Source organism: Ochotona curzoniae, unplaced genomic scaffold, assembly GCF_017591425.1.
Source record: "Ochotona curzoniae isolate NIBS_2020 unplaced genomic scaffold, NIBS_Ocur_1.0 scaffold_4505, whole genome shotgun sequence".
NCBI classification, from domain to species: domain Eukaryota; kingdom Metazoa; phylum Chordata; class Mammalia; order Lagomorpha; family Ochotonidae; genus Ochotona; species Ochotona curzoniae.
The window spans coordinates 40795137-40814917 of NW_024467118.1; the positions used below are offsets into that span (position 1 = coordinate 40795137).

At 35.1% G+C, this 19781-nt stretch overlaps 1 protein-coding gene across 2 annotated transcripts in view; it reads right to left on the reverse strand.

The window, feature by feature from the left end:
• GLRA3 (glycine receptor alpha 3) overlaps nt 1–9957 on the reverse strand; it is a 112692-nt gene extending 102735 nt beyond the window's left edge. The window contains exon 1 of one of the 2 annotated variants that reach the window (XM_040966061.1): nt 9838–9957. In XM_040966061.1, the coding sequence (XP_040821995.1) occupies nt 9838–9908 (71 nt within the window). In that variant the 5' untranslated portion in view covers nt 9909–9957. The remainder of the gene's footprint in view (nt 1–9837) is intronic. The other variant, XM_040966062.1, reaches the window with a different exon arrangement.
• Between the last annotated feature and the right edge of the window lie 9824 nt (nt 9958–19781).

The following is a 19781-nucleotide window of genomic DNA, read 5'->3' on the forward strand; positions in this document are numbered from 1 at the left end:
CAGTTAATGGTGGTCTTTTAATTAGATCATCTCTTTGTAATACTAGAATCTTATAGAAACTAGATAATAAGGGATAATAAGGTGAGTATATTGGTTTAAATATCTATTTTATATACAAAATGTTAATTGGTTGCAGGCATTTTCATTTGAGTTGCTGTTTCTCTTCTGCCAATTTTGAAAGCCTTACTGCCACATGAAACCTGAGTACAATGTCCTAGTATAGAGGTGTTTGTTAATGGACTAAAAATGGGAAAATGTGAAGCACAGATGAAAAGGGAGGAAATAGGAAAAAAAACAACCCTTTTTTTTTTCCAGAAAATTTTCAATGACAGAAAGTAGACAAACAAAATTAGGAATAAATAACAAAGCCTGCACCAAATCTCATATTAAAGTCTCTTCTGAAAAGTAAAAGCAAAGCAAGATAGCGTAACAACTTTAGGTATGCTTGGAGTATGTCATTTATTTCAAGCTGTTAATTTGCTTTCAGTTATCAAACCCAATGCAACAAAAACAACAATATTTTATTCTGGAAATTAATGAGTTCTCTCAGTGCTGAAAGAAACATTTTTAAACCTTAGAAGACTCAGAGTTTGTTAATGCCTTTGCCTTTAAGAGCTTCACAGTGGGAGCTCCAGGGAGTACTCAGAGAACCAGAACGTTCTTGGGACACTGGAGCAGGGTTACAAAGATGCAGCATCACCATTTAGACTTGATGGCAGGTGAGAGAAAGTTTCTTGCAGAAGGTGGAGTCATTGCAGTAGAAATTAACCAGTGGAGGGCATTTGGTCATTTTATCAAGGTTTAAAGTGCTACTTTTTTCTGAGATAAATTGATCTGAAACAGAGGTAATGCTGTCTGCTGATGATGTCTCTTTGCTCTAGACTGCCACATTTTTTGTTGTAGCTTTTTACTTGTTGGTACAATAATCTGCTCATTAGATTTTCTATGTGTGTTATAATGTTACTTTTAGCTTTTAATAATGCCTTCTATCCCTGAACTGGTGAATACCTAAAACCCACTCACTGCGGATAGTTTCAATTCTACTTTATAAGCACCATACTTTTAACTTTACAAAGGAGTACAAAATTTTACATATTGCTAACTTCAAAGTAAAAAGACAGTGCCCAGAGTCTGACTCATAGAAAAATAAGCTTCCCCAAATAATATATTCAGGATGCTATACTAATGATATCTATATGAATGTTTATATGAGTAGGAAATTGTTCCTATGAAATTTTAAAAGTGATTTCATGATGAAATAGCAAGGGCAGTGGTGACTTGAAGTTTATTGATGAAAGCTCGATGGCTTCTCAGAACAGTATGCTTTTATGGAAAAAGATACTAATGCTAAGATGCTAATGTTCTGTATTGCTTTCAGGAATAGTTTACCTTAAAGTGTATCAACAGATAGAACATGCCAAGTGTTTGTTATTTTATAAAACTGCTAAGCCCTAGGAAAATTTAAAGTAAGTCAGTATTAACTTTATGCTTTATTTACAGATTATGATCCCAAATGGTAAAAATGCAAAACTCTAGTCTAAAAAACATCATGAATGAATAGTGATGATTGCATCATAATTTGACATCAGCTCAAAAGGTTGGAAAATATTTCGTTTTTGAATAAAAATGATATATGCATAAACTTTATGTGTAAGGCACAGAGCAAGTACATAAGCAAATACAGTATATCTGTGCTATTAAAATTTTATGTAATATAATCAGAAAATAATCTGAAAAATGGCTCATTAAGAGGCAAGAAGAAAGTTAAGAAGTGATGCGTTATACCACACAAATCTAATTCTCATGAGAAAAAGAAGCAAAACTTTTAGATTCCCAATAGAGGCTGGCAACTTATATCTGTCTTACAACCTCTTTTTTTTAATCTATTTTCATTGGAAAGTCAGATTTAGAGAATGAGAAACAGAAAGATCTTCAACTTGCTGTTTCATTCCCCAAGTGGCCCCGATGGTCAGAGCCAAGCTGATAGAAGCCATGAGGAACTTTTCTGGGTCTTTTGCACAGGTACATGGTCCCACAGCCTTGAGCCATTCTCTACTGCTTTCCCAGGCCACAAACAAGAACTGGAAGTAGAGCAGCCAGGACACAAACTGGCACCTGCATGGGATCTCAAGAGTGCAAGGCAAGTATTTAAGCACTAGGCCATTAGCCTGGCCCACAAGCCCTTCTTAAGTAAATCATATACTAGGAGATTATGATTTTTCTGTATTTTTACACAGAACATTGAATCAGGACTCCCCTTTCATTCCAGGTGATTGCCCTTATTTAAATAGATTTCTATTCAAAGTCGTAGAAAGATTAAAGTGACAGGAAGGCAGATGTTATCTCAGGGATGACTTATTATTTTTTGATCAAGAAGGACACTGGATTAAAGATGATGAAGCTGCCACAAATATCAGAAATGATCCCATATCTTTGTTTGATTTAACAATTTTGAAGGTGAAAGAAAACTGATGAAAAATTTAAGAAATTTGGAGGTAATGACCCACATTCTATTTCTAGAATAATGTATTAAAAAGTATGGATTTAGTTGCTGGATGCCTTGCACACTGACTGAAATATAGCTACTACTCCTAGTTCCTACAGACATTGTAGTGAGACTCATGTAGAATTTATGAGCACTTTGAAATCATAGTGTTAGTTTGATGCATGAAGCATCAGGCTCCAGGAGCAGAATTGCCAACTTAGGTAGAGAGGGAAAAAAAAGCAACACACTTATGCCAAGGGAGGCACATTGGTTCAAGTGGAAGTCGGGGGTGAAGAAGGAACCACCCAGCAATTGCAACCACCAGCTGATCGGGGAGATGGACTGTGCCAGGTCCTGTACTTGCTAGCACATAGAGGAATCCGGTCTGGGAACACCTCAAAGTTTCTTTGGGGATCCCCTCAACCGAAATGGTGGACCCAGAACCTTAACCAAAAAAAGACAGAAGATAGAACAGGTCAATCAACCACCACAGCTATATGTTGGCCATGAAACACTTGACAAAGGGAGACTCTATGATGGGTTATGTCAATCAGTAGATTATTCAAGAGCCTCATTGTGTCTGGAGTGGGGAGATTGGCAGCAATGCATAACTGGTGAACTACCCGGCCACTTGAGCAATGATCTCAGAGCATGCCCTACATCCGGGACCTGGGGTGGGTGGGAGACTGGGTAGGGCTTCTCCTCAATATTTCCTTCAGCCCTTGTAACTTTTTACCCTAATCAACAATGTAATAATAATAATAATAAAGCAACACAAAAGAGAAATATTTGTGGAAGCACATTATAAAAAAAGTTTGCTTGAATGCAGGAAAACACAATGACATTTCATATTTTATTATTAAAATTATTTCATAAATATGTTCATTTTGAGTAAGTAGGTCTTTATGGTTGGGGATTTTGAATTATAAAGAATGAACATTTGGGGCCAGTGTGGCGGTATAACAAGCTTATCCTCCACCTGGACTGCTGGCATCCAAGGTGAGTGCTGGGTCCTGTTCAGCTGCTCCCGTCCTAATCCAGTTCTGCTGATGAATGCAGAGAGCAGCAGCAGAGAGCTCAGGCTGTTGGGATTCTGTGCTCTAGTGGGAGATCCTGAAGAAATGCCTGAATCCTGCTTCAGGCCGGTGAGTGAAAAGGCAGATAGAATATCTGTTTCTGTCTCTTTCTCTTTCTCAGCAATTCTGACTTTCGGGTAAAACAAATAAATGACCTAAAGGAGCACTTTTTCACAAATTCTTAAATTTAGGAAGGATGTTGGATGGCTCAGTTAGCTCTAATGCAATTGTACTTGTCGTATATTCATAATGGTTGTATAGTAGCATTAGAAATATTCCAAGGCATCGTCAGAATTTCTGATTGATTACAGGAAATGTGTGTGTGTGTGTGTGTGTGTGTGTGTGTGTGTGTGTGTGTGTGTGTGTGTGTTTGCATACATTCAGAGAATTCTTGTTCTGGAAGTGCAGTCAGTGAACTACTGTCAGAGACTGCTAGAAACCTTCAGATTTTCACTAAGAATATTGCTTCTAATCATGAAAATGCCTATGAGTTGTTTGTAATGCATCCTCTTAAAACTTAACAGCACATTATGGTGAAGATCTATTTCCAAGTCTTTTCTCACAACACCTGAGTATTTAAGACTGTTTCCCAAAAAATGTTCCTATGCTGTTACTAGAATAGCTTCATGTTTTGTGATTTTATAGCGTATTCTGTGCACACAGTTTCTCTTTGTTGCCCAACAGTTGGTTTTGTGTTAGAATTCCTGCCTTCATTCCCAAGTGCTCTAGAGTGACTTAATTTGACTGCATGGGTCTCCTCCATGCAAGACAAAATCACAAGTTATACTATTTTCCATTACAGGAAAAAATGAAAACCAGAAACCAAACCAAACATTCATGTGCCTACATAAAAACTTACTTTAAGTATTTACTGTTGATTCAGTATAAAGACAATCATATGAAAAAGGATAGGAGACACATTCGATGGGAGAGTGAAGGAGGATACACTATAAATGTTTCTTGATGGAAGGAAAGTACTGATTACCTTCTCAAAAATTATTCCCCTAAACATTTTCTCAGAAAATTTGAGTAAAGTGCACTCTCTATAAATGCAGACTAGTGTGGTATCCCAGCTGCAGTTAGAGCAATATGCTTTTCAACATAAAATTGAAGCAGAGATACAAAATATAAGATACAATGTGGGAGTTGGTCTTTAGGATGGATAGTACAGAATATGCTAAATCTTGGTCATTATCACTTGGTTTTGATCAGTTTCACTGGGCATGACAGTAATCCCCTTCTGTGCCCTTCTTTTTTGCTTGTCATGTGATAACTTTTTAACTCTTAACCTAAATATAAAATTGCAGCAGTGTAATCTGGGCAGATGGCTGTAATGCTGGCACCACCACTAACTTTGGAAACTCAAAATGCCTTAATATCACCATACTGTTGCAATAATCGTAATCACCTAGTTGATTCTTCTATTAATTTGAAAAGACTCTACTCCAAAGAAGAAAATAAATGTGATCTGCAAACTTTAAAGCAAGCAGATTAACATCTCCCCCCTGCATTTTTGTCACTGTGACTTTGCAGTTCTTACTATTTCTACATACCACCACTAACCTTATGGCTGTTTTTCTGTAAACCCAACCTCTGAGGGAGAGGCTACACAGACATATTTCTTGCCTAGGGATTAAACTATTTCTAAAACGATCTCTATCTACTTATAAATTTTTGTACAATGATTACATCCATATGTGATTGTGAAATGATGATGTAATATTTCCACATTTATGTAAGCTTATTATTCTAGCAAATTCAATATTTATTTGTAGTAGAATACACTTGTAAACCATAAAGTATAATATTTTTTAGTGACTTTGATCATTAACACACCCCAAGCATGTACTGTATGCACATGTTACTCTTTTTGCATGGATTATTGTCTTTATATCTAATTTCTTTTTACTCAACAAATATCCTACAAGGTCTAGCACAAGTACCGGGAGCTCCTTATATCCCATTGTCTAAAACATTAGTCTGTGTTTTTATTTCAGTACTTGATTGTTTGCATTATATTTCAGATCCATAAGTTCCAGAGTGTAACAGGTGGTGGTTGCCTATTCACCTTAGCCCAGTTCTGCCTAGCACAGAAATTTATGCACAGAATTAGGCAAATCATTCTTATTGGACTGGTGAAGACAACTTGCGAAACATAAAATAATTGATCGATGTCTCAGTACAAAGTTATCTAATTAAATAAAAGCAATATCTTTAGAGAAGAGGGAATATTTTGTAAGCTGTTCTCTGAATGTTCAGTGTACATTGTTTGAAGCATCAATTGAAGCTGAGCTGTTGTTTCTCTAATCACCAGCAGAAAGTGAAGAATTTTGTGTTATGTGTGGTATAATTTTAAAAACTACACAATATGCTGTGTCACATCATCAAAATAATTTTTTCCTTAAAGCACAGTATTTATTTTAAAAAGAAAAAAGGTTATTCTCATGCTCAAAAACATAATAGCAAAATCAAGAAATTCAGTGCCAAATATTCTACAGACTTTGAATAAAAAGAAAAATATTTTGCTTCTGATTCTTAAGATTTCTAAAAGTCAGATATTCAGTTTGTGATAGAATGTGCTATAATTCATTCAAAAAGGAACTCAGTTGTTCTCACACTGTTAATATGAACAATTAAAGTGTAATTTTGAAAATAATAAGCTTAAATACACATTTTTATCAGTTCCCTGGTTTTGAAATGAGTTTTTTTTATATTAACCAATCTACATTTCAAATAAAGATGAATATCAATATTTTGTTCTTTATTTTATTAATATGAGAACATTTTAAAGCTTCATTATTTGGGGTCCTGCACAATGGCGTAATGATTTAGGTCCTCCCTTTGAACACACTGGGGATCCATATAGGTGCCGGTTCTAATCCCGGCAGCTCCACTTCCCATCCAGCTCCCTGCTTGTGGCCTGGGAGAGCAGTTGAGGATGGCCCAAAGCCTTGGGACCCTGAACCCGTGTGGGAGACCCGGAAAGAAGTTCCTGGCTCCTGGCTTCAGATCAGCATAGCAGCAGGCGTTGTGCTCACTTGGGGAGTGAATCATCGGATGGAAGATCTTCCTCTCTGTCTCTCCTCCTCTCTGTACATCTGCCTTTCCAATAAAATAAGTAAATCTTAAAAAATCTTTTTAAAAAAAGCTCAATTTTTTGAAAATTCGGATTTGTTACATCATTTATGAAGTTTTGTCACTGGATTTTAAATAAATGTTCTTTATTGAAAAATTTCATTTAAAAATTATATTTGTAATGTCTGGCATATTTTGATAATAGCTACTTATGAAAATATTGTAAGAAATATTTGTTTCTATTTATTTTGCTATGTTAATGCTCATTCAGTAAAATAAAGATATTATGACAACAAAAAAGAACCAAAATATCATCTGTAGGCTTGTAGAACTAATCAAAAGTAATGGTAGAAGTTTCTATAATGACATTTCATTGATCAAATTCTAAATCACTATGTTACAGAAACGCTTAAGCCTTGGTAAAAAAAAAAAAAAATGCTACTTTCAAAATTGGCTTTAACAATTAAAGCTAAATGTAATCAGGTCTACCCTGCAATCCAGCAACTCCTCTTCCTCTTACTTTACCATAAATACATATGTACATTAGGCAAAAATATATTCAAAATAAATTCAAAACCTATTCAAAATACCCAAGTATCTATCATCAGGTCCATGGACATATTGGTGTAATATAATCTTGTAATTGAATAACACATATGAGTGAGAATGAATAAATTGTTTCTACATGAAAGAATAAAAATATGCAAAAGAGTATCCATATAAAGTTCAAATCAGCAAAGCAAGTTTATTGTGTAATCAAGAAAAATGAATACTGCTGGGCAAGGTAAACCTAGAAAAGGATGAGGCACAGTAGTGGCAAGGGCTCAGTATGTGCATCTGTGATACTTCTAATCCAGTGTGTGTTCTGTTTGTGAAACCTCAGTTTGACACAAACTTGAGCACTTTTCTGTGACTATACTTCAAAAAGCTGAAAATCATTAAAATCTGTTACAACAGTTTAACACATTGTTAAATACAAATTTTGGCAATATGTGATTAATTTTGACTTTATATTACACTGTAAAGTTTTTTTTTAAATATAGTTAAGTGGGAAAAATACTTTTTAGCGTTCAATAATGCAGCAGGGTAACTATAGAATACTGGACTGTATGTCTCAAAACAACTGGAAGGAATTGTTTTCACTCCCCCAAATGATAAGTATTTCAGCCTATGGATACGTTCAACACCATGACTGTATCAGTGAATCATATATGCATGCACTGAACATAACATACGACACCAAAATATATGCAATGTCTGTGTCTACTAAAAATAAAACTTAAAAAGTTTTCATTTAAATTCAGAAAACGAAAACATATACTCATGATTGGTTATATTTTCTCTTTCCTTTTCCCTATATATATATTTTCTTAATAGACTTCATGAACAAAGAATCACACTTATCTTACAAAACATTTCCAGTAGAGGGAGCTTTCCCTGTCTTTACTAAAAGTAATCCTCTCCAGCGTCATCACTCAGAACCACAATGTTTAGTCTTTACAATAAATTCTTCTTGGGAGAAACAAAACTATTCTTTTATTAAGGCTAATTTATGGCAAAGAAAATGTTTAGTTGGTTTGTGAAAGAAAAAGAAACATTTAATGAAGAACTGAAGAATTGTATGAACTTCTGGAAGGGCCTTTTCCGAAGAATCACATTTTTGGGTTACTCATAAAAAGCACTTATGACTAAAATTAGTTAGTATTATCAAAGATAAATTCTTATAGCTGTACTCAGTAACTGCAAATAAATTCATTTGTGACCCTCAGTGAAAGTCTAATTTATTTAGAGGATCTAATTTGTATATTATGGGTCACGTTGAATTGTCATTCCATGAATTTGGCCAACAAGACCAAAATGTCTTAACTTCTGACTTTAAACTTCCTAAGTGTAAGTAACTACCAGCTAAACTTATCATTTCCCCTAAAAAATTAGTACTATTACTGACAATAGTAAGAAACAAAATAAAATGATCGATCTATTTTATAAAATAACTATTCATTATCATGACATTTTTAGAAATGAAAGCTATGTGCATTAGTTTTGATCACTATATATAAAAATCCAATGAAGTATAAAGTTACAGTAATATCCTAAGACATATTAAAATATTTTTCACTAAAAATGATGCTATTCAAAGTAGTTGCACTCTTCATGAAGAAAATCAATACTTTAAGAAATAAAGTAATCCTCTTGACTATTTTCTGTTACAGGCATCAGGCTAATGGGTTAACGTGCGTAGATTTTGTATGACTCATTTATAAGGTAGCACAAAGATAAAAATGATCACAGTAAACAAAAGATTATTCACATAGTTCAAAGAGAAAGCAATACACATAGAACTTAGTCACTCCGATTATTTGACTTAAACACTGGTGAAAACTGTGTATGAGAAAAATGAAAATTTTATGGTAATTACATAGTAACAGTAAAATAAATTTTATAATGGTGGCTTAAAATCTGAGAGAAGTATCTGATTTTTATACATTGTAAGCTTAAGAGCAGTAATAAAACTCTTTGATCTACACGTAGGTTCTCTTCTTTAAATTAACTAAAAAGAAAATAGAATCTTACCTAATATGACAGGAATGTCATAAGAAAATAACATGCCATCAAACAACTTTAACATATCTCTTATGTTACTTCACTAAAAAGAATTTTACATTATAATTTTACATTACCTATTCAAAGGCATGTGCTATTTTGCCTTCATGTATTACTGAACGAGGCCATTAAAAAGAACACTCATTTAGCTTAATGTATGAATTTATCAGCAATATTCTGAGTTTTTCAATTCTCTAAGTGCTATTGTTCTATATGTCTGCCTTTTAGAAAGTTACCAATGAACCATTTATAATTGCTAAATATTTTGTAACACTTTAAAAGATAGCATTCATGTTAGACAATTTATTTAGCAAATTAAAACTATATGTGTGACTTGCATAGAAAAACCTAAGCTTTTGAAATAATCTTTAGAGCAACCTTAGTTGTGAACAAGATATTATGCCAGCAACTGAAAGAACTGAGTGAAAATACAGCAAATTACCTGTTGTCAGACATTTTAATAGATTCATAGGTAGAAAACAATGCAGTTTAAGGGACAGTCTCGGCACGTCAAGTTAGAACTCTCTATTTGTTGGCTTCATCAATAACAAGTGGTTGCAATCCGAGTGTTTCAGCTGATAAGACAAGTGCACTCACCTGAGTAACAGTGCTGCTTCCCAGAAGTAAAATCCCGAAACAAGTGTCCGAAAATGTCTCACGTGAGCCATGATACGGGGAGATTTTTTACAATCCTGAAAACAGTCTTATGGAAGGCATGGGGAATCAGAGACAGCAAGGGAGATGTGGTGCTGGTGGAGAAAAACGTTCTGGAAGCTTCAGCACCTCAGACAGCGCCCCGCGGTCCAAGACCCTCCGGCTCACTGGAAATTCCAGTTCGACCACTTCTCTGAGCAAGAGCAAAGGGCAGATTCACAGCAACATAAACACGCAGGTTATTTATTCAATGAAACCAGAAACACGAGGGGAATGAAGTGTCTGAAGTGCCTAGGTTCTGGGCAACAGTTTACCGAAGCGCTATCATCAAAGGAAAAAGGCTCATCCTTTCTTGGCTCGGATCCACGGTTGCAGAAAGAACAGCAGCAACAGTCAAAACAAGGATGCTTTTCCACCTGCTCCCAGCGCCGCCTGCAGGAATCCCGCCCGACACCTTGAGGGAAGAACCCCAGACTGCGCGCGGCAAAGGGAAGCGAGGCGGGGCCAGACGACCCTGTGGAGCCTGCCAATCGCCACCGCACAGCGGAACGAATGGCAGACCAGCAGGACTGCGGGAGAGGCTTAGACCCTCAGCCTTTGAAAAAGAGCAGCGAGTAACGGTGCAGAGCCCGGACGGCGACTGGAGGGAGTTGCGGGGAGAAAAAGCCTGTGGGCGGACAACTGTGAGAGTCCGCAGCATCGGGGGTTTGCATAGCAGAACCCCAGGGGTTGGGTCTTCCAGAGTCCTCTTTCCGGAAAAGGCACTGATTAGTAATGAAAAGGTTGTACCATACGACCCTCCCTCAGACTTCGCACCGAAATGCAGGTCAACGGTAACCCACACCTTGCAAAGGGCCAGCAAAGGGAACAGGATATGAGACATGAGCACCAAGGGGGATGGATGAATCAGCTGCTTCTAGAATTCTCTCCTGAAAAAATGGCCAGCTTCTGACTAGAAGCTGAATGATCCAAGTTGCTTCTCCATCATTAATAAGGTTTTTGAAGCAGCTACAGGGGCAGTGCTCCCTATCACTATTTTCGTACCCGTTTTGAATATCTTCCTAGTAAGTTTCAGTGAAAAAGATAACTAGGTTACTGGGTATCAGTGCATCCTTAGTAATCTCCTCTCTTCCCCCTCCTCCTCTCCTGTTCCACGTCCCCCACATCCCTTCACCTCTTTTCCTCTACAGCTTTTTTCTTTATTCTCTCTCACTTCTGTGCCTGTTTATAGTAAGGTTTTGCACTTGAAGACTGAGAAGCAAAATTTATGTGTTTGTGTATGTCTGTGTGTGTAATTCATGAATCTTAAATTATTTTAAAGATATAGATGCAGTATGTTTTTTACTTACTATCAGTTGGAGTCAAAATATTCAATCCTTAAATGTTAACTTTTCCCTGAGTTCAACCATACATTTATTCTGAAAATTGTGGTTTCATCTTGTAACTTTTCCAGCAACTAAGCTACATGGCATGAGTGTCTTTTTAAACTTTCCTGCAGTTTCTGCTAATTAAATTCAAAGAGCAATTGACCTATTAGTTATTCTTGTGCTCTAATATCACCAAAATCCTTTCACATGAGCTCATAGCAAAATAAATAAATAAATAAATAAATTTGTTAATTAATTTTCCTATGGATGTTTTCCTAAATGAATTAATTTACATTTCAAGAAAATAAAGACCTTTCTGAATGCCTTTTCATATGTTCTTATTTCATTCATTACTTTCTACGTCTTGGCTTTCTGCTTTAAATAATACATTTCTAGAAGTCTCTTAATGACTATGATTGATTCTACCACAAATTTCTGCACTTTAAAACAGTCATGCCATTTTAATCCACGTAGTTCCTCAGTGATTCTTTTGAATACTCAAAATGGTGAAAGCACAAATGTTTTATATTGGTCATTTTTTCATCAAATAGTAAAATGAAAACGTTGCTATATTTCGAATAGACCTGGATTCCTTGTTTTGTTTAATCCCTCATTAAATTAATATCTGAAATTCTGTGCATTGTGAAAATGTCTTTGATATATCTGAAAGCTATATTTATTGAAGGATTTGAAGTGATTTCTGAGATTTTTCTTTTTTTTTTTCTTCAGGGGAGAAAACTATTGTTTTCTTATGCTCATGTTTCTTTAAAAAAATAGATTTAGGGTCCAACTCAATAGCCTAGTAGCTAAAGTCCCCGCCTTTGCACACCTGAGATCCCATATGGGAACCAGTTCATGTTCTGGCTGCTCCACTTCCCATAGAGCTCCTTGCTTGTTGTCTAAAAAAACAGTGGAAGATGGTCCAAAGCCTTGGGACCCTGCAATAAAGTAAATTTTTATTTTTTAAAAGATCTACTTTGTTTTCAAATAAATCATTTTAAAATGTTTTTAACATTTTTTCAAAATGAAAATTACTTTATTATTAAAATTAAAATTTTTTTATTTTTAATGGCAAGGCATATTTAGAGGAGAGACAGCAACAAACATCTTCTGTCCACTAGTTCACTCTCCACATGGTCATAATGGTCAGGGCGAGCTAAAGCCTGGAGCCAGAATCCTGCTTCATATTCTTTCTTAAAAGATGTATTTATTTTTATTGGAAATAAAGATTTACAGAGAGAAGAAGAAATAAAGAAGAAAAGATCTTGCATTTGCTAGTTCACTGCCCAAGTGGCTGTAATGGCCTCTGCTGAGCTAAACTGAAGCTATGAACAGTCCCTTCTGGATCTCCTGCATGGGGTTCAGGGTCCCAAGGGCTTGGGCTATCCAAGGCCATAAGTAGGGAGCTGGGTCAGAAATGGAGCAGCTGGACACACACTGGCACCCATACGGGATGCTGGCGCTTGAAGGCGGAGGATTAGCCTGTGAGTCGTCGTTCAGGCCTCTCGTATAACATTCTTAACCGCTGGTTACGCCATGTAACAGTCAACACTGGTTTGACAAAACTATAAGGAAGTTTTATAAGGCTATATTTACAATTTATGCATACACACAGACCTTTCTTTTATTTCTCTCTCTCTGTGTCTCTCTTTCTGTGTGTGTGTGTGTGTGTGTGTGTGTGTGTGGTTCCAGCTTCCTCGTGTGAGATTAAGTGCTGCTTATCTTTCTAGATCTGGCTTATTTAACTCAATTTGGTGTCCAGTTGAATCCATAGTGCTGCCAATGATAAGATTTCATTTTTTCTTTACCAGAATAATATTCCATTTTCTTTAACTGTTCATCTCATAATGGACATTTTGGTTGATTCAAAATGTTGGTTATTGTGAACAGTGCTGCTATAAACATGATTGTTCAGATACTCTGAATCACCGCTTTCAAATCTTTTAGGCTTACAACCATTAGTTTGTACACAGAATTAATGTTAGTTTAATAAAAATCAATCAGATTAATGAACAATAAATCACTCTAATCATCTCATCAAAAGATGATATGTAAATAAAATACCAATTTAAACACTCATCAAAAGTAACATCACTTCTAGAATAAAGCCAAATAGTCCTGATACATTAGCACTTTCTAAGGAAAATTGAAAGAAACTTCTAAGTTAAGAATTAGTTAGAAAGTTACCAGCTTAATGGAAATCAAATTCAGAAGGATCAATTCTGCAGCAGTCTCTCAAGGAGAGGCTATCCCAGCCAATGCTGCAATGGATCCTGTAATAGTGCAGGTTGACTTGACCCCTACTAAAAAGAAGGGGAGTTGGGATGCATTGTAAAGGAACAATGTGTTAGCAAGTTAGTAAGAATTACAAAGTACTAGGTGTAGGACTTATTTGACAGGATTTTGTTGACTGCATACTGAAGGAAAGAAATGGCCCAAAAATGATTATTAAAAGTAGACTAAATATACAGAGCTACTGAAGCAAGTATAGAACTCAAGGTCAGGATTTGGTCAGAAAAAAGGACAGCATGGAGCTTGACCAGGAATGGACGATATCTAAGCAGTTGTGATTTAAAGCCTAAACATTGCAGCTCTATTACATTGTAAGATATTCTGATGATGCATATATCCCATGTCCACAGTTTTTGAGAGGAATGTATTAAGAAACATTAATAATTTACCTATTCTAACTTATTAATTGGATAATAATCTGGCTTCATATATAATTGTAACACTCTGTAATTACATGCTACAGAATTAATAATACCCCACTAGGTAAACAATTATAATTTATGAATTTGTACAAAAATAAATACTATATGAGTTAAAGTGGATTTTAGATTTGTCAAGTCTATCAAATCTATGGATAAAGAGAAATAACAATTTTTAACTTTGTTCTAAAACTTTAAATTTCCTTAATGAAGTTTTCTAGCATTTTGGATAGAGCATATATATTTTAAAAATCACTAATAAAACATACAACACTCTAAAAAAATCGTCTTCTAAACCTGTGTGTTTGCTTTGAATTGTACAAAAATAGTGAAAAACAACAATAAATATTCAGAGATCCTGAACGATAATAAAGCCATTATGAAAATAAAAGCAAGTGAGGTTGGAAGCAGAAAGGAGTTAAATTCTGCTATATACCGGGAGAACTGGAAGAACTAAAACACAAACAAAAACCAAAATACCCGCTTCGATCAAAGCTAGAAAGCTTTGGAATTAGTAACATAAAAAGAACAGAGATAAACTATCTGTATCCCAAAGGATTCTGAGAAGGTATTTTGTCCTCCTCAGCGATAGTTTTTAATGAAGCCAGAGACAAAATTACAGAAAAATTATTCATGCCAATATATCCTTCACATAGTTTTTCACTAACTATGGCCGTGAAAAAGTCAAGTCATTAGTATGTATCCCACTGATGCTGTGGCTGTAATTTCCTAGATATCTGTTGGAAAGGACCATCAAGGTTGAAAACAAAACAGTTCCCACAGATAAACTTCCAAAGAATATGTGCTTGATATCAAAGGTGCAAAACCTCTGAAAAAAACAAACTACTCCCAATGAAAGCTACCAAAGTAGCCAAAAATGGATTAATATAAGGTCAACATTGTGGGGCAGTGGATCGAGCTCCCATTATATTGAGGCAGGATGTGTAGACTCTAGCTCCTGCTCTCCAGCTTCTTATCTAGCTTCCTGTTGATGCAACTGGGAAGGCATTAGGAGACTTTCCAGGCTCTAGGACTCCCAACCCCACCGATATGGGAGACTGGGATTGTATTCTTGGTTCTTGGCTGGATCTCATGCCAGACCTGAGAGTTTTGGCCATTTGAGAGATGAATAAATGGATGAAAGATCTATCTTGCTGCTTTTCAAAAATAAATACTTCTTTTTTTTAAAGAAGAAGGTATAAATTTGGGGAGTAAACCAGCAGATGGAAGATCTTTCTGTCTCTCCTCTCAGTAAATCTAACTTCTCAATAAAAGTAAATAAATATTTAAAAATAATACTTTAAGAAATAAAATTTATCTGTAACTGTAAAATTGGATAGGACAATATGAAGAGTAAGATGAAAAAATATGAAAGCTAAAGCATAACTAGACTGAAAAACAGTGAAGTACATAATACTTGATTAAAATAAATAGCCAAAGGAATACACAATTTTAATAAAATGGGGAAAAACAATGGGGAGGTGACATGGCGAGGAAGAAAAGACAGATGGGGAGGAGAATTCCTATAACAACAAAACTATAACATACAAAATAATTAAAAATTTAAAAACTAGTATACTAATGCTAAAAAAGTCTCAAAAAACAGTACACATAAAATCATTTTAGTTCAAAATAATAAACATCAAAAATTACATACATACATTATGTAATAAGACACAAAATAAGAATATCAAAAAGGTTGGAAGTAGCAATATAGAGAAAAAATATATCAGGTGTATATAACAATGACAAAACTGCTGTGGCCACACTGACATTAGACAAAACTAAAGGAAACAACATATTTATGCACAGAGGTTTTTAATCTAATTAATAATGCTTCTATAAGAAAAGATATGATTTCTAATTATTTGTGTATGTAATAATAAAAATTCAAAATATTTGGAAATGAGTAGCCTTAAATTGTCATAAACTGCAAGCTGAAAATGAATGATGTAAATGTGTGGCTTTAAATGTTAGAACAATTGGATAAATATGAGAGGAGTAAGAAAAGGAAAAGGTAAAAGAGGTGATCATGAGAGTCAGAAATAATTTTTAGGAGACATTCAATTTGACATATTTTAACAATAATGATCAGGAAAATAGCAGATATTATTTAACACTGAAGTAGTTTTAAGTATATCATAGTCAAATTATTGTTTGCCAAGATAATTCTTAAAAAGTCAGCAATGTAGTAGAACAAAAATACAGGAAAATGTCATAGGCATAAATTAAACATATGAAATAAGTTATTATTTAAAGCTATTGAGTCATCCTTAGATATCTTGGAAGATGTTTATTAGTGAAACGTTGAAATCAGGAATGTAGCTAGAACTCAAACATGGGCACTCAGATATTAAAGGTAGCAAGCATCCTAGCATTTAACTGTTTCAGCAAGTGAGCATTCCAGAGGAGAGATCTTTGTGAAGATAATCTACTTGTAGCAATGTTGCTAGGGTGTGAATCTTCTATGGCTGGTACCTTTTTGAAAGGGAAAATAGGAAAGCATACAGTGAAGCATAGAGGGAAAATACTATAAAGTGTTAAAGAAGATGGCTGTGTAAACAAAAGAGACACACTCAGTTAGAGATACCTCCCTTAGTCCTCAGAGTGAATCAACCTTCTTAATAACTTTCTTCAAAAAGACGTATTTATTTGAAAGAGTTACAGAGAGAGAAAGCATACGGAGATCTTCCATCTGCCTGTTGACTCTACTTGGTACTACAGTCCAGGCTGAGCCAAGTTAAAGCCAGGAACTTCTTTCGAGTTTCCCACATGGGTTATAGACCTCCAAGCACTTGGGCCATGTGTTGCTGCTTTTCCCAAGTAGGGCAGCTGGGTCACAAATTGATGCCCACATGGGGTGCCAGCATCAAAGGGTAGCAGATTTACCTGTTACACCAAGGCACTAATGGCACTAATTGCTTTTTGATACCTTGATTTGGATATTTGTTGTTTCCGTAACTGCAAGGCAATCAACTCGTATTGTTCAAACCATCTGGGCTGTGGTACTTTTTTACATCACGCTGCATGGGGTAGCACATTGGTATGGAATCTTTAGAGGATTGCCTGGGCTAGAGAAAAGATTCTAGATTGTAAAAGAAGCTATAACTCAAAGGTTCAGAGGATAGTTAGTAATAAGGACAAGAGAGGAGCTGGACTATGTTCTCTGCCCCTGAAACGGAGAGTACGCCTGGAGACCCAGGAACAGGAAGCCTTCATCCTGCCACTCAGCAGGAGGATGGTACCCCCATGGGGCCCTGCACCACCACCTCAGTGCAGTGCAAAGTAGCCAGATTCTCTCCACTTGTTTACTTCTATCACCAGATCTAAGGGCCAATAAAGAAAATAACAAATCATCTAAGGGACCCTAACAGCCAGAGAGGAAGATCAGTCAGTATAAACAGATCTCATGCCAGCAAAATAGACTTGCTGTAGAAGACAGAAAATCGCTTACACAACAAATAACAGGAAGCCTTAAGGTAACTCCAGTGCAACCCATTTACACATGTTTATTGAAAATCAAATAACATTTTTTTCCAGATGAATACTTCAGTAGCTTAGCAGTTAAGATAGAAAGATGGATTAATCGTTGAATTGTGAAGTATTTAGAGACAGAGAAACTTTAGAAGAATTGTCTCAAAGCACAGAAGTACACGTTGTGATAGAAAAATAAATAACCAGGTATTTGGAGAGTAGATGAAATAGAAATAGCATACAAAAGTACGACTTTCTGTAAGGGAACAAATGTCAGAAGCTTAAGAACTGGTAAGTAAACGAACAAGGAGGTAAATTTTCTTGAGTATAATATTACCAGATTTATGACTCTCATTAAGTTTTCACTAGTTTTGAAGTGAGAATAAATAAAGCTGGTTACAATATTCTGTAAGTAATACATTTTTATTGAAAAACTTAAAGCAGAAAACAAACCAAAACATTATAAAAAAAAAAAAAAACTAGTACTATCTCTGAAGAGAAAAACACATTACAATCAAGAATGGCTTGTACAATTAAAACAAAATTCTTCCAGTATACAGAAATTATACAACATAAGCATGTATAAGTAATTTGACAAACATTTGATAAAATTCAGAATTTTTCCATTTATAATTTAAAATTTTATCAAATGATTGTCAAATGATAAACATGCATTCAATTTCTCAAATTTTTATAAATTCGTAAATTTATCAAATGAAGTAAATTATTACATTTATAAAATGATATTTGGGGTTGGCATGCCTTCTAATAATTATTAGGATTCAGAAGCCTAATTATCCACTGTGGAAGAAACACTGTTGTGGAATCATAACTGAATCAGACTTCAGCATAGTCTATTTTCTTGTCACATATAAACATAAAATTTGTTTTAATTTTTTCAAATCATATAAGAAGTATGGAAGCCAGAACATAGAGTTTTGTCAGAACTTTTCTCCTTATATTTGTTGGAGTTTTAAAGTTAATATTTCTTGTGTTATGTAAATAAAATGTTTGTGATATGAATTCTGTGACTAATAAACACAATGTGATATTTAAGTGTTACTATCTGAAATTTTCATTCATAAATATTGCTTAATACCTTATTCCTCAGTTTGAAATCCTGTTTATATATTTTGAATTGCGTTATTTTATGTGATAAATGTTTTGCAAGCAGAATTTCCTATCTGCAGTTTATCTTTTCATTCTCTTTAAATGTCTTTCATAGAAGCAAAGCTTCCAGATCTGAATGAAGGTTACCTCATTAGCTCTATTTATCAGATGTGTGATATGATGCAAAAGGAATAAATACTGTCCCAATTGAGCCCATTTAGATTTTCTCTCTTGTAATCTGTAAGCTGTTTATAGTTACAACCAAATTCCAACGATATTGTTCTGTTCAAGTACAAGAGACTCTGAAAAAAAAAAAAACGCAGCCAATTGTACAAATCAGTCCCATGTGTTGAACCTGGGTGTGGATATGAACAAGCATAATGGATTCATCTGTGTCTTCTTGAAGACATGTCAGTTTTTGCTGTATGTGTTCTTAGGCAGTGTCGTTTGGTCCATAACCTGTTAATGATTGTTATGTTTCAGCAGAATTGACCTGTGCATATTTATTACTGTCCTGTGTAATCTGTAATGTGATTTTTTTGCCCTAAGTTATGCTTTATATTCAGTGAAGCGACTGATTAGGATTTAAGTGCTTAGGATTAAACTGATACATTTTCCTACATCTACTTACATTGATGCTCAAAGCAACTATTACTACAGCTGGATTAATGCCTACTTTGTTCTTCTTGCCATTACTTATATCATTACCATCATTTACTATATTCATACATCTAATACATTATGCACATGCATAAGCATATATAACTGGAAACATATTGCTATTAGATATCCCTTCAGTTATAATGTAATAATAATCTGAGTTTCAGATCAGTATAATACTCATTTTGCTTAAAGAGTTTTTATGCATTCTTTTTAATGCGGATCTACTGGAAAAATTTATACAGAGAAGAAGAGACAGAGAGAAATATCTTCCATTCATTGGTTCACTCCCCAAGTGGTCACAATGGCTGGAGCTGAGTTGATCCAAAGCTAGGATCCAGGAGCTTCTTCTGGGTTTCCAACACATGTGCTCCGTCCAAAGGCCTTGGGCCGTCCTCGACTGCCCTCTCAGGCCACAGGCAGGGAGCTGAACGGGAAGTGAAACAGTCAAGACATGAATTGTGGCCTATATGGAATCCTGGAACAAGTAAGGCGAGGATTTAGCTACTAGGCTATTGCACCAGGTCCTCATTTGATATTCATTTTTGCTTGCATGCGTTTTAGG